This window comes from Hydra vulgaris, chromosome 01, assembly GCF_038396675.1.
Source record: "Hydra vulgaris chromosome 01, alternate assembly HydraT2T_AEP".
Lineage (NCBI taxonomy): Eukaryota > Metazoa > Cnidaria > Hydrozoa > Anthoathecata > Hydridae > Hydra > Hydra vulgaris.
In genome coordinates this window covers 67,981,626-67,999,782 of record NC_088920.1, presented here as the reverse complement: position 1 = coordinate 67,999,782, position 18,157 = coordinate 67,981,626, and the positions used below count along the sequence as shown (strand labels likewise).

The following is an 18,157-nucleotide window of genomic DNA, read 5'->3' as shown; positions in this document are numbered from 1 at the left end:
AAGTAGCTGGACCTGTTGAACGTCCACCATCCACAACAGAGAAATATTTTCTAAAAGGTAGTTCATTTGCATGTAACTAGCAGACCAACCATTGCAATGTTCTCCCAAGACCTTCTTCTAATTTTCTGATTACTCCATTATGTTGACCTGTGTTATTCACAGAACCATCGCAAACAACTGCTGCTAAAGTGTCTGATGATTTGATGTTGTTGATGATCAATAATATCTCTTGTGCAATATCAACAGCTTTACTACTTTGTGGCGTGACATGATTGACATATTTGTTTTGCGGAAATAACACTATCACATAATGTTCTTCTTTGAAATTTCGTTGGACACCACTTGTTTTAACGGAAGTGATATCCTGCTTTCCATCAAATCCAATGCAAAGTATTTTTTGGACTTTAGCAGCATGCTTCTTAACTTCTTTTTTCCTCCACATATTTCTCTGACGACGAAGTTTTGCTGGATGAATAGCATTCTCTGGTGTTATAAGATCTAAATCTTTTAGTACAGCATTTGCTATTAGGCAAGCATCCCTGTTAATGATTTTACACCTATCCATGGCCTTACACAACTCAGGATATTGTTTAGTGTTGTAAACCTTCATCTCTTCATCACTTGACATCTCATTATCACTTGACATCACTTCATAACTTGACATCACTTTACTATCTGACATCTCAATTGGCAAAAATTCTTCATCTGGCTTTGACTGTTCATTATCACTGCAATATGTTTTATTTGGATCAATTTCTTTATCAAACTTCATTTTCTTATCTGTAATCGGTAAATTGCATGTTTTACTTCCTCTTTTTTCTCTCTTCTGCAGCTTATTGTTTCTTCTTTGTCTACTTTTCCTATTACCATCTTCGTACCGTTTTTTGATCTATCCAGAACTCCCATTCAAGTGTTGGAATTTTTTTTGGCTGTGGACATGAACAAGCTGACCTTTCCCGAACACCTTTATTAAAACACTTACACAGACAAATATCGAATAGTTGGTCTAACATCTGTAAACTTGATTTAAATGTTGCAGAGGACTTCTTGCGATCAGAGTATTTACCAAGCTCATGTACTTTGTTGTACTGGTAGGAATACTTGCTTTGCTGTACAGTGCTTTAATTTCATTAGCTATGACTGTTGCTCTTTCAGTAACACTTGCGCAATTGTTATTTTTTAATAAATAGTCATATGCTTTGAAAACATCAGCAGAAGTTGGCAGTTGATTTGTTTGGAATGGTCTAGGTTGTCCAAGTATACCATGTTCAGTTTCACTTCTTGTTTTAACAGTAACCATTTTTATTTTTAATTTTAACTAATTAAACTAAAACAAAAAAACAAACAACGTAATTTAAATGTAATATATACAAGTATATATCTTATAATAAAGTACAGGATCATGTTATCGGAAGTCAACAAACAACACTAATAGCTTTTTGTCTTATATTTCGTAAGGTGCTCTAAACTTTTGCAAAGTTCTGTATACTATTAATAAAATATTATTAACATGAATCATCAAAAAACCTAAATCTTAATGCTTTTATCCTGCAATTATACAACTGTTGTAAAATAGCATCATTTTGACCTAATATAGTAAAATTCAAGTTAAAGTTGGCAAAACTAAATCAAATTTTTATTACATTTCTTTTACATATCATTAATAGAGACAACAAAATGCAACTTTATTTTCATGTTTCATAAAAAAAAATAATTTGACCCACCCTAATATATATATATATATATATATATATATATATATATATATATATATATATATATATATATATATATATATATATATATTTATCCTTATAAATATATATTAAATATATATAAATACACTAGTATGATCTGAGATTACAACTTTCAACATTCTCTACTATTTTATTGTTTATCTTTTTATTTTCAGCAAAATTTTTAAAAATAGAAACTTTTTTCTTAGTTTTTACAACAAAAGTTGTATTTCTCAAAACTTGTTTTCTTAGTTAACAATTAGGAGTGTTTTTAATTTTACTCTGATTAAAAAACTTACGTTAATTAAATAACCTTAAACTGCATTAGCAATGTGTACTCTTTAAATCAAGATATTGTGACTACATAACGGAAATTGTAACAGCATCGAACACTAAAAATTGCGCTTTAGTATGCTTGTTGTGCTTTTAAAAAAGATATGGAGCAAGTTAGAATAAATAGTTGTAGAAGTTTAGAAATATTGAGAACTGTGATCTTAATTTGCAGGAAATATACTTTATGCAATTTGCAGATAAATACTTACAACTCTCAAAGATTAAATAGTTTGTGCTATTGCTTCTTGTAAAGTTGCTTATTTTAATACAATTGAAACAAAGCCAGGATAAGGTAAGGCAAATCCCTTCCCTTTAATTTTTAAATACAGTTTGAATAAGCCGAGAATAAGACTCTCTTTCCTTTAGGAAAACTTCTAGAATAATAGACTAAAAGTAAAGTTTATCGAGGATGTTGGCAGCCAAAAAAAAGAATTTTTTATGAAAGAGCGGCAATAATCTTGAAAATTATGAATTTAGAAACAATGAATATAAGCTGTGCATAAGGTAAGTTTTTTCCCATTAACGACACAACTGGTAGCAAAAAAAGGATAGGTACTGATGATAGAAATACTAGAAAAAAATTGAAGGCGAGTTAAAGAAAATATGGGCAGTTTTTTTTTTCATTAAAATTGCAATACACCGCAAATAAAATCAATCAGCTAAATCTACCGTTCTCATATTATAGTTAATAAACTTATCTAAATACTAACACAAATTTGTTTATTTACGATATGAATTTATTAAAATCGTACAAGAATTTCAATTTTAAAAAGTAATATATATATATACATTATATATACATATATATATATATATATATGTATATATAATGTATATATATATGTATATATAATGTATATATATATATATATATATATATATATATATATATATATATATATATATATATATATATATATATATATATATATATATATATATATATATATATATATATATATACATATTAGAGCTGTGCCTGGTATCGTTAAAAAAAGACCCGTTACTTTACATATTCTATAATATTGTAAGAAATCACATTTAACACAACGTACAAGTTTATATGGTTGTACGCAATTAATAATTAAACCATTTCCTTTGGTGATTATTAACGATTAGTATAACATTCTTTGGAAATTATTAATTATTGCTACACGAATAATTTCCTTTGGGAGTTATTTCCGCATTAAGGATTTTTCGTGTGAACTCACATAAAAGCCGTAGCGCTAAACTTAAGAAAGTGATGATGCAAGAGAGTACAATAAATATTTTAAGACGATGTTGATTATATGTATATATCGGTTTAAATATCAGACCCGTTGCAACCGGGAGGAATTGGGGACAGTCGGGGGCATCTCCCCCCCCCCCCCAATGGTTTTTCGAATAAATAATTTTGAAGAAATTGACTGAAAAAATTAAAAAATAAGGTTCTTAAAACTATTTCGGGGTAGTACTGCCCTCCCCCCCCCCCCCACCTTAATATTATTTTTGTTCCTACGGCCCTGTATTCGATACTTTGCTGATCGAATAATATATATTAAAATAAAAACAAAAAAACAAATTAATATTTTTTCAAAAAAGTTAATACGCAGCCGTATTTATTAGCCGAATTTTGCATACATTTTATTTTATCACAAAAAAAATGACTTTCAAAATTATTTCGATTGGTGGAAAGCTCATGAACATTTTTATGTCGATTAGGTGATTTTATGATATTTTCAGTTTCTATTTAATAATTTGTGTTAAAATGTTGTTTTAAATTTATTTGTCCCACTTTACTTCAATGGCACGGTTTCTCTAAAAGCAAAAATTTATATACTTAGTTATAATTGGCTGGAAACCTAAGAGGATTGAATAATAGGTTTATTCGTAAAAACTTGTTTGGTTCAGTTTATACATCAAATAAAAAAGATATTACAATTACCCTAATAAAAATTTCCGTGTTCCACTTCTCTTCACTCTTTCCTCTATATATATATATATAAATAAATAAATATATATATATATATATCTCGTAAATTCGATATTAGTATTTATTAGGCCTAAAGATATTAAATTTTCAGTAAAATGCCAAATTGTGATTATAAATGAACTCGGTTTAGACGTAACAACGATATTTGATTTTCAGACAGTCAATATATTTAAATTTATAATTAATACAAACGCTTACGCTTTACGCTTAACAATGCAATATAGAAAATAATAATTAAAATATAATTGTTTCAGCATTTAAAATTGATTAAGTTTTTGTCTAAGGCAAAGGGACAAGTCACTGGCTCCTCTTGATAGATGCATTTCGTCTTGGTAACCTAACACAGTATGTTGCAAAAATTACAATATGTGGCTACATTGTTCCGCATACTCCATGTTATTATAAAATAAAGTTTAATATGTCCATTGCATAAGATATACATCTGTTGACAGGAATAGCTCGACACTCTGTAACAATAAATAATTGTTCGACACTGCAATGAGTACCCAAAGCTATGACTAAAGATGCTTGTGAGTAAGACTTTAACCACAACTTCCATCGGAGTTGATACCTATTTAGATGCAGCATAGAAATTAAATAAGTCATTAAAAAATGTAAAAAAAAATTTGTTACATAATAAATATAAATATCAGCACATACAACTTAGAACTAATACTATATATACTATATTTAATAACTAAACATACAGTTGAATTCTGTTAACTCGAACACTGGATAAGTCGGACAGATTTTCAATTCCCCTTGAACTCTCTCTCTATATATATGGAGAGAGAGTTCAAGAAGAATTGAAAATCTGTATACCGGTATCTCGGTATACCGAGAACTTTGCTTAACTCGGACATTCGCAGAATATTTATGTATTCCCCTTCCCTTGAGAGTCCAACTCTCAACGGGGCATTTTTCAGTATAGCAATGTTAATAACATGTAAAGTTATTAAATATATATTATTGTGCATATTACTACAAACTTAATATTATACTTAATATGAATAAATTTATATCTATTAGAAATCTATTATTCCAATATACCGGATAAAATTGAATGAAACTTTTATTCTTTGATGGCACTTTAATTATAAAGCAGAGTAATAAGAATGCAAAATTCATTTCAATTCCTGTTTTAAAAAAAAATAAAATTGAATGAAATGTTCTACAACTTCAGCAGCTGATGCACAACTTTTATTCTTTGATGGCACTTTAATTATAAAGCAGAGTAATAAGAATGCAAAATTCATTTCAATTCCTGTTTTAAAAAAACAAATAGTTTTTGTTAGTGAAATCATTTTATTAATTTATAAACTATTATAATGATTTTACATATCAAATACACCATGCCATATTGTTTTATAACACTTAGATACCTATAGAAGAGTTGTCTTGCGTATCAAGCTCAGCAAGAATCTGCTTCACCATCAAACTTGTCTTTTGCCTTGCCCATGAGATAACATGTGGCGTTATTTGCTCTCAATGAGCCAAAAAATCATTTGACTCTGGAAAATTGCAACAGAAATCCTTCTGAAACTAAGATAAGAATATAGTATAAGACTGCTAGTAAAATCATTTTCTTTAATTTTACTTCAGCAAAACTAAGAATACTTAAGCAAAACCTATAGGACAAAAAAATATTTAAAAATTACAAGATCATCTTGTAATTTTTGTGTATCTTGTAATTCAAAAGATGTATCATTCAAATCATGAAAGATACATCTTAGATGTATCTTGTATGAATTACAATACATTTAATTTTTGTGATAAATAATTTTAAATATTTATTGGTGAAAGGTTTTAATGATAATAGGGTGAGTTTTATTCTTATGTGTATGACTAGATCTTTTAGTGGCAGAAATGTTTTGAGTAAATCATCAAATGTTGGCCTACAATTCACAATCCATTTTCGACGAGAACATGAAGTTTTTTCCATACAGTCCAACTTTCTTTCATAGCCTAAGTCATCAAATCTCAACTCTCCTATCATACTTAGTTCTTCTTTTGAGAAAGGTGCTATACAAAAAAATATATATTATTTATAACACAAATTTAAAAAACTATTTTTCAATATTTATATAGATTTAAAATTTTTAATTTTAGCTAGATTTATTAGCTGATTGTTTATATGCTTTATTTGGAAAATTAATTTTAATAGTGAGTATTAGGTAAATAAAATAGTGAGTATATGGTAAATTAAACGAAGAAAGAGTTTATGAAAAATATACTTAATATTAAAATACCGGACGAGTGGAACTCTTCTGCCAAAACAATAACTCTCTTTCGACGAGCATGTACATGAACACCAACATGTTTACGCATAATTTTCAGTCTCTCTTCTATGTGGCCATGAGGAGTGACCTTCCTTGTCTTATTACCCACTACATACTCTGTATATGGGCTATAATAGTTTTCCTACAAAATTTTTTTGTTTGTAAAATTAGATTTTATTACCTCATAGACAACTCAACTTATAATTGACAAATTAGTAAAATGTCTCTTATAGTCAAACATATCCAAGTTTTCCACCAGAATGTAGCTTTGGAAAGGCAGTGATAATAGCTTTTGCAAGTTTAGATTTGGTTTTTGTGGAAGGATACCTAAAACATATATTAAAGAAAATATTTGTATCGCCAAATTTAAATTAAGCAAATGTTTGATAAATTTTCATAAATTTCAAAAAATTTTTATAAAAGGAATTTATTGCTGCAAAAAATGTGGGGGAATTTACTTCTCAAGCTGTTTATTAAAGGAGTAACGTACTTGTTCGAAACAACAAATGTTTATATATATATACAGTCATGGACAAAAGTTTGCGACCACTGCGATTTTCACATATTTTTTGATGTATTCTACTCTGAATTGCTTTTGGGCTACTTTAGTGCTACAATTTTGTACCAATTTGTGCTAATTGTCAATTAGAGTCTAAAATTGATGTTTATATTCAGATATAACTGAAATATTTATATTACGGAAACCTTATTTGAAGCAAAAAAATCACCAAGAGCATCCTCAAGTGCCATTAGAGGCAAACTGCCTGGATCACCATCCAAGAAACCAAACAGTCGGACAATACGCAGACGATTATTTGATGCAGGCTTGAAATCTTACCGACCAGCACGGAAGCCGAAGCTTTCACCAAAGAATATTCGCAATCGCATAGCGTTTTGTCAGAAGTACAGGCAGTGGACACCAGCCCAGTGGAAACAAGTGTTCTTTTCAGTTGAAACAACATTCACGCAATTCTACTCATTTTGTAGACATGTCAGACGCCCACCAAATCAGAGGCATAATCCAAAGTACGTTATACCAAAATATTTCAATTACATAGCCCAAGTTCTGTAGATGACCTCATCAACTGGATTAAACGCGAGTAGGTGCAGGAGATTACGCCGGACTATTGCAAGAAACTGTGTGAATCGATGCCAGGACGTATTGAAAATATTCTCAAAAATAAAGGATTTCATTGTAAATACTAAAATATGAATAGACATGCTGTTTAACCTGTATAGTGTGAATAAACATTCAAAATATATGCACTGATTTATAATTTACTATTTGTTTTTCTAAATTTTGAGTGTTTTTTGTAAAAAAATTGCAGTGGTCACAAACTTTTGTCCATGACTGTGTATGTGTATATATATATATATATATATATATATATATATATATATATATATATACATACATTTATTGTTTTGGACAAGTTATAGTAGGTTATAAATACTTTTACATTTAGTTTAGCAAACTACTTATATTATTTTTAGCAACTCAATATTAAGCTTTTTTTAACTGCTATCTTTAGAATTTACAATTAAGCAAAATATACAAATTATTAAAAAATGAAAAATCATTTTAATACATTACAATGATACAAAGAGTGACATAAAATAATATCCTCGTATATACATGCAGGTTTTAAACAATGAACAGCATAAAAAAGGTTTATAATCTGCTAAGTCACTTGCTCTCAATCATATACGCTCTGAATCAAGTGAACAACAATACGATAGAGTTAGATCACAATACATGTGGACATGCCAAATAAGTCCAATAAAATAAATTATATTTTGATGAACATATATTTGTTCAATTTTAACAAATGATGTTAGTGACCTTCATCACTAATAGAGTGAAGTACAGACATCTTAGTTTGGTACTTTTGATCAAAAATGACTACTTTTTCAGTCATAAACACATCTATTTTTTCACCAATAAGAGGTAAAATTAATGACTTATGCCTAATATCTGTTGATGAAATAATTGTACCATTTCCAACATCTGAAATCCCTTTTAATGGACATCTAGTCATCCAAGCAAAAGCATAAGAAAGTTGGTGTCTGCTTGCTAGAGAAAACACTATATTTTTAAAGTTACAAATAATGAGCAAGACGGTTAGAAAAGTTATGCTTTGCTTCAAACCACATTACCATCATATGTAAAAGTGGTCCGCTATTCTCTATTATAATACCATAGTGAATCATTCTGTGATGTTTATATAAAAGTCTTTTATCAGGATAACATATTTTAAATAACTCATAATGCTCTGATACAAGATCTTTTAAGTACAAAACATGTGACAGTGCAGAGTTTGGCAATAAAATAATTTCTGTCAGCTGCTTTAGCAATTGGTACAAACGCCATTTTAAATTATCTACTTTGTCAGTAACATCAGCTAAAATACATGGTAAATGTAAAAACAAAATCAGCATCTGAGCTGACCGTTGTCCAAGTAATGAGTTGTGACATTTTAAATTTGACTCACTTATAAAACTAGGTTTTGAGTTACTAACCAGACCATAATCCATTGTATTAATACAACAATTAAGCCCATGGAAATTAATAAGCTTCAAGTCATAAACTATGTAGCGCAAAAATAACTTGACTTAAAACGGAATTACACCTTCGAATAAATCATGCATTATATCGGCTGAGTCATTACAAGCAGGATGGTAATAGTACAAATTTTTTAAAGTTGATGGCCGCTTGATGCCACACTCTTTAGATGAAATGGGACCATTTTTAAGCTGCTCAATATGTTGCTCATATGATTGTTGTGTCCTCATTGTAAAAGAATACTCACAAAATACTTTTTGCATCTCATCCTGAGTCGCCATACACAAGTCACAAACAAATAAAGCACTGCTAAAATTTTCCATGTGTCTAAGTATTGCATGCAGCCCTAAATTATCACCAACAATTTGAGTTAAAAAACAACAAATATATTTAGCTCTTTTCCATCACAAAAAACTGTAAAACCCTTATTGTGTAAGTCTTTTAATTGCTGAACAATAACTTCCATAACAGGATCAGTGGTGTACTGCTTAATGTCTTCCGAATGTGCTAAGGCCAACAAATGAATATTGCTTAACGCAGAATTTACAGCTGGTGGAAAGTTTTTTATTGTAAAATAAAATGCGCCTAACTTGTGTATTCCAGTTTTAGATCCAAGCGGATTTGTTGTCTCTACCTCATCAGAATAAATCTAAATAAATACATGAATACTGTTATGAAAATAATGTTTGGCATATGTTTTTAGTTGTCTGCCATGCTTACCATCTAACCAATCTTCTGCTATATCATTTGCTGACTCATTATCTCTTTTTAAAAATTTCCAAGTCTCAGGTTGTTTCAAAACCAAGGTTTTCTCAATTGGTATAAGGTAAAATTTATTTTTCACACACACCTGTATTTGTTGCTTTGTTGATCTGTCTCGCTTAACATCCCACCGATCTCCTATTGAATGTGCTTCAGGTTCAACATAGAGACCTTTTAGTTTAAGATAATTCAACAATTTATAATGAGTATCAATGCTCTTAAAAGGATTTTTCCAGGTGTTAAGTTCTTCTGAAAGAGCATTAAATGTTGCAGTATCACATCTGTATGTTTTTAACACGCCTGCCTTGGCAAGCAAATAATTAATATTATTTAGCAATTCATTTAAACTATCCATTATGAACTGAGATGTGCTTAGAGAAATGGAACTAGAAGATTGAAAAGACATCAAAAATTATAATGCTGCCTGCGAAACACCATACCCGTCTACAATAGGTGCAACAAAAACACTTTCTTTTGCTACACTTTCTTTTGTTAAACTTTCAAAATATGAAACCTCATCATAATCTTTGGCTAAGTATTTGTTTTCTGTATTTTGCATAGTAATACCTGAATTGTTAAAAACTTCTTTCAAAGTATCATGACACCTATGAGTTTTTTTAATGTGTTTACGTAACACTTTATAAAGTGTGAATGTGCGAATGCAACCATTAACATTGCATCGTAAAAAACAAGGTTCAAACAACAGGTGCGTGTCTCTTAAATGATAAGTATAATCATTAGTGGTTTGAAAAAATTTTGTCCACAAGTAACAACTCAGTTGTAACAAACCCTATAAAATATCATGCAAAATATAAAAATAATGTTCACTTTAATCATCATAATTTATATATAACTAAAAAAATATTTTTAATAAAAACTAAAAAAATATTTTCTGCAGTCTATATTTCACGGTGATTCAATACTTATGAAAGCTTGTGATTTTATTATGCGCATGCGTCTGATACAAATAGTAAAATATATAAATATTTATTTACCGTGTTAAAACTTACTATACAGCTTGAAGCATTGTGTCACATTTTTAAAGAAAATTGGTATATGTTTATTATAATTCAAACAAATAAAATGGTAGTTTACATATTTTAGCTGCTATATGCACAAAATCCAACTGAAATTTATGTTTTAATTTGTACTATACTAAATGGAACAATAAAGTGTAATATGGTTTAAAATAACACATTATATACATTTCAATTATGGTCGAAGCAAAATTTTTATGACATTTGGGTTAGTTTTGTATAGAAATATTATTCATTGTCTTTCCAAAATTATCAATTTCTATAACCTGTCATTTTTTATGAAACGTAATTTCAATATTTAGTTAAGAGCTTTTCAAGAAGATCATTTAAAAGATGGTTGAAAAACACCAACAAAAATTATTAAGAGTTTGTAGAATTTGTGAAAATTTGACAGGAAAAGACGCTTTAACAACTGCCGGTAAGACTGAAAGAATATTTAATATTTTAAAAAAAAAAACAGATGAAGACTGTTTAGAGGTTCACCCACAACAAATATGCCTTAAATGTTATTCAACTATGAGAAATATTGAAAAACGAGGAAATAAAAAACTCAATGTTATACCAAAAAGTTGGTTAAAATGTCCAACAAAAGAGTGTAAATGTATTTTTGGTAAGGTTGGTCGAAAAGCAAGTCCCAATCTTGGATGCCGGGAATTTTTAAAAGATGGACACAATTAAATATAAACTTGTTTCTTGAGTCGTTGCCCTTACCTTTAAACAAAGAACAAATTTCTGAATTGAATCTGCAGCTAAATCCACATATAGCATTATGTATTTGTAAGATTTGTGGGAGAATAATGAGTCAACCAGTCATGATCAAAGATTGTCAACATTCGTTTTGCAGTCTATGTATTACATCAAGTATTAAAGGTAAACTTGAAAGTGAAGCAAAATGTCCTATATGTTCAACCTACATCATGATTAATAGCCTTTGCAGTTCTTTCCATATATTAGAGGTAATGAAACATTTATATATAATAAAATTTGTAAAGTACTTAAATCTGAAATAAAAAATAAAAAAAAGACTTGATTAATTTTGAATAAACATAATAAAGATTTATGTTAATTATATATTTATAGGTTTATTTATTATTATTTTTGGTTATAGCCCATTTGTTTAACTGTTACACCTAAAGCTTACAAGGAAAGTGCATCTTGCAGCAACAGTACACTGAGAAAAAGACACAGATTCCTGATGGAGCAATCTAATCATCAAGTTGGAAATTCAAATGATTCTCAAATAATACAAACAGCAGTTATGCTAAAATCATTTGATGACAATCAAAAAAGTAAATTGTTAGAAAGTGCTAAGATTGGAATAGTTGAATATACTGCAGAAGAATTGGTTGCTTTTAAGGCTGATGTAGGAATACCGTGGAGTAAACTAAAAACTTTGACTAGGAAAAAAAATATTTAAAGAATGTTAATTGTTTAGAGAGTAATAAATAGAGAGTTATAAATGTTGTATATTCAAATGAGTCAATTAAACGTGGTAAAAAGGTCTAAATGATAATTACTTAATATTGTAGGTGGTTAAATTCAAAAAATATTAACACTGCTTCAAACATTAAACAAAGAGTAGTTGCAAATGACTTGGCAGGGAGTAATCTTGTTGTGTTAGATGCAGATTTTACTTTTCAAAATAAAAATAATAAGTTAGTTTTTGAAATCAAACTTATTCCCTGGGCATATATAGACAATCTGCCTAAAAATATTGAAATTATGCTAAATATTCTTGAAAGGTATGGAAATTTTTAACTGAAAATATAAATATAAAGAAGAGTAAATGTTAAAAATGTTTTTCTTATATCTTATGTATTTATTTGATTTAAACATTCTAGTTATAACTTAATAAAAAAAGATGGAATAAAAAATGATGAAATACACATTAAAATTGAAGGAGATCATGGTTCATTTAAAATGAGTTACCAAATTGTAAACCAAGACCAACTAAACTCAAAATCTAATAGTATTGTGTTCAGCACATTTGAGGCAAAAGATTATCAAAATAATCTCATGGTAGGGCTCGATATACACTACAAGTTGACCAGATACAAAAAATGATATGGCAGTGAGTTACAATTTCTGAAGAAAATAGCATCATAATTTAAATAAAATTCAAATATTTTATGTTGATTTATTTAATTTTAAATTTTTTTTTAGAAATCATAATGTTCGTGTTTTTATGTTTGGAGATTATGATTTCCTTTGCAGTGTATATGGAATCACAGGAGCTATTGGTAGATTTTCTGTATTTTAAGAGATTTTATGTAATAAAGGTTACCATATTGTTTTATTTTCTTTAATTTACTTATCACCATACAATAATGATAGTTTAGCTGTTTTTATAGGTCGACATTGCTGTCTTTTTTGTGATATAACCAAAAAAAATATCCAACTGGCTCCACTTAATAGAAAGGACAGTGTTTCACAAAGATCTTTAAAGTCTTTAAACATTGATTTTCATTGTTTTCAAAGTAATAGCGGAAATTTAAAAAAGGCGAAGTTTTTTAACAATGTCATTAATGAAACATTATTTAATATTCCTCTAGATCAGGTTATTTATTTTCAGCACTATTTTTTGGATTTTTAATGCTGGTAGTGGTTTCAGTGGTAGTGTTGGACCAGTTGATGTTAAATCTAAAAGTAATTATAATTTTGTTTTTAGGTCGCTGTACCCGCTTTACATATATCTTTAGGTACCTATTTGAAGTTTTTTAACATGTTTGAGGATGAATGTCACTTAATAGATATAAAACTTGCTGGAGAACTTGCATTACAAAATAATACAATTGGAAGAGATGATTTTGACAAATATGTTAACATGCATATTCAATCAAATGTTATAAAAAGTATTATTGATGACTGTGATAATAAAATAACACTTTTACAAGAGGCAATTTCAGTGAAAGTTTTATGTGAACCAGACAAAACTGAAGAAATTAAGAAAGTATATGTACCAAGAATACTCCACTATGATTTAGAAAGAAGTGACAAAGTATTGATTGTTACATAATTATGTTTGTATAAAAAATATGAATTTTATTTAATTTAGAACAAGACCTTCGAAAGCTACAAAAAATATATCAATTTCAATTCAATTTCCAACAATTTTTGTAGCATGTTTTAAAATTTTTTTTTAGATAAAAGAACTAAATTCATTGAATGAAGCAAACATTCTTGATAAAATTTCAGGTCCCTGCATTCAGCAACTTGATAAAGTTTTAAAGGCTAATCATGTACAAAGACAGGCTTATCATGGGAAATGTTTTGTTGGAAACCATGTTCACACAATGCTTAAGGTTTTTTTAATATATTCAACCCTCGGAATTAGGAAAAATGAGGTCGGCAATAATTTGCCGACCTCAATCTTTTTGTCTTTTTGAGGTCGGCATCAGGTCGGCAAAAATTATTTGATACAAAGGTCTAACCATAAAACATAGAAACGAGGTCAGCAATTTTTTGCCGATCTCAAATATTTTCAGGTCGGCAGTTAGGTTGGCATTGCCGAATGCCGACCCTAATTCCGAGGGTTGTATATTATATTTCAAAATCTTTATTAGTAAAAATATTTAAAATTTTTTTAATTTAACATATTTAATTTAGTCTCAACCTTTGCTTGATTTGTGCAATTCTATCCCAAAACTAATTTCTAATCTTGGTTTTATTGACACTGATGTTTATTTACTATCAAATAATGTGAGTCAGAAATTTAAACAGTTGTTTCAATATTATTCAAAATGTCATAACTTCATGAACAGCTCGCAATCTTTTCAACAGAACGATATTCAGGAGCTAGGTAGGAGTTAGAAATTTGATTAACTTATTTACAAAATACCTATTAAATTTTTTTCATATTCGTTAATTATTTAATTTTAGAATCAGCAATACGCAATCTTATGGAATTTTATCGCTTGACTTGGCCAAATGAATCTATAACTCCGAAGATGCACTTGCTCGAATCCCATATTCTATTCAAAAATGGGGATTGGGCATTGGAGTTTATGGGGAACAAGGTGGCGAAAGTTTGCATGCCGAATGTAACAATCTTAATCGTTTATTTTGGCACATGAAAAGTTGTAGTCGCTTGAAAAGCACTTTGAAGGAACATTACAAAACCATCCAAAAACCAAAGCAATGAAGCCGGAAACTAAAAAAAGAACAACATTTCGAGCGTAAATTAAATTGAGTCCAAATATGTGTATATATAGTTTATATTTGTTTTGAAATTGTATCGTAATTTTGATACGAAGATATTAATATATAGTATTTATCCTAACAAATGCATTATTATTAGAAAGGATACTTTCTAGAACTAGAAAAGAAACTACCCTCTCCCGCATTCTTGGATTTTGTCGTATGCACAGCCAGGAATTAGACGCATGGGTATTTTACTAATTACAATATGTTAATAATCTATGTTGGATACAGGATTGTGAAATGCGCTTCTTTTTTTATTATTATCAGCAGTGGCGAACTGGTCCAGGGTGCCAAGGTATAATTGCACCCTAGACCCCTACCTATCCTGAAAAAGGTGGGCCCACTCGGTCAACAGACACAATATCTCATGAGCATTATTTGTGCATGCTATCATAATTATCTCAATAATATTTAGCATGCATATGAATTGTTATCATGAAAAGGAATAGATTATCTGATGTTATAGAACATTAGAGCATGTTCACCAAAACATTAGAGTATGTTCACCAAAAAATTGCAGAGTTTTCTTGTGAACAGATTCTTTTATTCTTATACATTTCTTAGATAATATTGTTTTTCATACTATATATAACATATAAATAGAAAAAGAATTACTAAAATTGCATTTAACCCTGAACATCGTGCAAGTTTAGGGTTTTAAATTTCAAAAAGCAAAAAATAATAATTTCAACAGCTTGCCGTTAAAGCGTGCAACTCTTTTTAAAAAAATGACAGGTTAAAAAGACATATACAGATGTTTTGGGCATTTTTTACTGAATCTAGAACAATTGAACTTTTTAGCCCAAAAATTTTCAAACAAAAGATATTCGTTCAAATGTCTAACAGATGTTTCCGTTTTTTAGAAAAAAAACCTTACATTTTGAACATTAAAATTTTCTTTGTTTGAAAACATTCTTATTGATTTTTAAGTTTTACTATCAACACTCTATGATGGAAGACTTCAAAAGTATACCGTGCTGGTTATTTAATGAGAAATAAGTAAATGTCTAGTATGAAACTAAATCAAGGAATTATTGTTATTTATCTGAAAATCACTTCGCCATTTTTTTTTTGTTGTTTTAAAAATAAAACGTGTGCGCATGCTCACAATAAAATCCTATGCTTAAATCACCGTGATTTTATTATGATTATATTTTATTAAATTGTTAACCTTTTTTCCTCTATTATGGCTTAAATTTTAATGGCCTGGCCCATTTTGATGCCCATCGCATGCAACAATAATGCGTTCAACTCCAAAAAAGCTAACCCATCAATTTCTTCACCTAAAATAATAATCAATAGTATATTTAGTATAAAAACTAAACATTTGTGTTTTAATAGAAACCTTTTCGTCTTTAAATACAGTTTATAATTATTTAATCAAATATATTTTGTAACAATTATTATAACCAACAATTTAATAAAATAGTAGGGTTGCACATCTATTACTTATTTACTTCAATTTTTTCTTTTTTTACCAATTTAAACTTGGTTGAACTAAGTCAGACTTTGTAAATTTTATTGTATGTACATCTTTTTATTTATAAAGTTTTTAGATTATACACATCACATACTACATAACTTTTATAATGAACACCATATAGAATGTGACATGTAAATATCACATTCTATATAGTGTTTATTATAAAAGTTATGTAGTATGTGGTGTGTATAATCTATAAACTTTTTTAAATAAAAAGATACACATTATTAATAATATAGTTATTGATATAGTATATCGATATGATAAATAATAAAAATATATTTTGACATCTATACACACGTATGCATCTATGTATATCATACATCCATATATATATAATTACATATATATATATTTTTTTTGTGTAAGTTTTACATCCATTTTTCCACACTAGTGTGGTTTGGATGGTTCTTCATAATGACATATAAATGCCATTATGAAAGAGTTGAAGCAATGTTTTAAAACCGGATGCCCTTCCTTACATTAACATGAAGCAGGTTGTACTGGATTACATGTTACCAGTAGCTTGCTACTGGCAACCTTACTTGACATAAGGATAATCTGACCTGACAGTACCGGTAAGTCCCTTTAAGATATTATTCTCTTTTGAGCTATTTTGTATATCATATATCATACATATACATACATCCATATATATCATACATCCAGATATATCATGATATATCATAACATGATATAGTATATTATATATACTATGATATACTACATTTTATATACTATGATATTTTATATCATAATATGTATATAATTCAAATACGTATACTGTCTTGTAAACAAGAGATGTGTATATACATTGTGTATATATACATGTGTATATTTACATATGTATATATTACATTTACATACATATATTATACATGTATGTAAATGTAATATATACATATGTTAATATACATATATATACATATATTATATGTGTATATTTTTTTTAATATACATATTTATGTGTATATTTTTTGCGAACGTACGTAAGAGATGTGTATATAATATAAACATCTTATTTACGTACGTTCGCAAAAAATATACGTATGTAAATGTAATATATACATATGTAAATATACATATATAAATATGTAAATATACTATATACATATCTCTTTTACGTACGTTCGCAAAAAATATGAAAAGATAGCTTACTTTTAAGCTTTTCTGTAGCATCTATAGATATTCCTTTTCATAAAAAATATTCTGCCAACTGTGACTCTGACAACTTTTTTATGCTCATTTTTGATAAAAAATTTTAAAATAAGAGAATGCAAGCGCATGCGACCCCTAAAAAGTTTAACGGTGATTACTGTTCGGCGCAGAAAAATTATTTCGCATTTTCAGACGATTTACTTGATGTTTCCGGTAAAGCACCTGAACGCTCCGGTAGAAAAGTTCACGTAACTGCTTTTGCCTGGACATTTCAGGAATTTTACACTAAGTGTTCAGCTGGTTTACTAAAATACCTGAACCAATACGGTAACTTGCCTGAATGTTTGAATTAAATTGCCTGAATGTTCAGGTAAATTTGTCCACCTGAACCATTCCGGACAGAGTTTGTCTGAACTTTTTTAAGAGTATATAATTATGTATAGTAAATGTAAGTTTCTAAAATTAAACATTTACTTTATATTTTAAGGAGAAATTAAATTATAATACATTATTAAAATATATAGGAATGAAAGTTTAATGTATGCGCCATGTAATTTTGTAAACCAAATCCAATAATGGCATACCTATAGTAACATGCGCAACTCGTCTATATGGCTTCATTAGCCACAGCGCG

At 28.6% G+C, this 18,157-nt stretch overlaps 1 protein-coding gene and 1 long non-coding RNA gene across 5 annotated transcripts; one reads left to right on the top strand and one right to left on the bottom strand.

Annotated features, from left to right (window-relative positions):
- Positions 1-4,185: 4,185 nt before the first annotated feature.
- LOC136075550 (uncharacterized) lies at positions 4,186-17,689 on the bottom strand. Of its 4 annotated transcripts, none has more exons than XR_010636006.1 (3): positions 17,524-17,675; positions 16,054-16,165; positions 4,186-6,647 (listed from the first exon to the last, which is right to left on the bottom strand). It is a non-coding gene; the product is annotated as an uncharacterized LOC136075550 (long non-coding RNA). The 4 variants fall into 4 exon arrangements; XR_010636007.1 differs by lacking the exon at positions 16,054-16,165 and having other exon boundaries at positions 4,186-4,612; positions 5,092-6,647; XR_010636008.1 differs by lacking the exon at positions 16,054-16,165 and having other exon boundaries at positions 4,186-5,305; positions 5,424-6,647.
- Positions 13,011-14,755, top strand: LOC136075067 (uncharacterized). The gene is made up of 5 exons (XM_065787303.1): positions 13,011-13,239; positions 13,351-13,680; positions 13,826-13,984; positions 14,289-14,481; positions 14,562-14,755. Exons 2-5 carry the CDS (start codon positions 13,405-13,407, stop codon positions 14,753-14,755), a joined length of 822 nt encoding a protein of 273 aa, XP_065643375.1. The 5' UTR covers positions 13,011-13,239; positions 13,351-13,404.
- Positions 17,690-18,157: the final 468 nt, after the last annotated feature.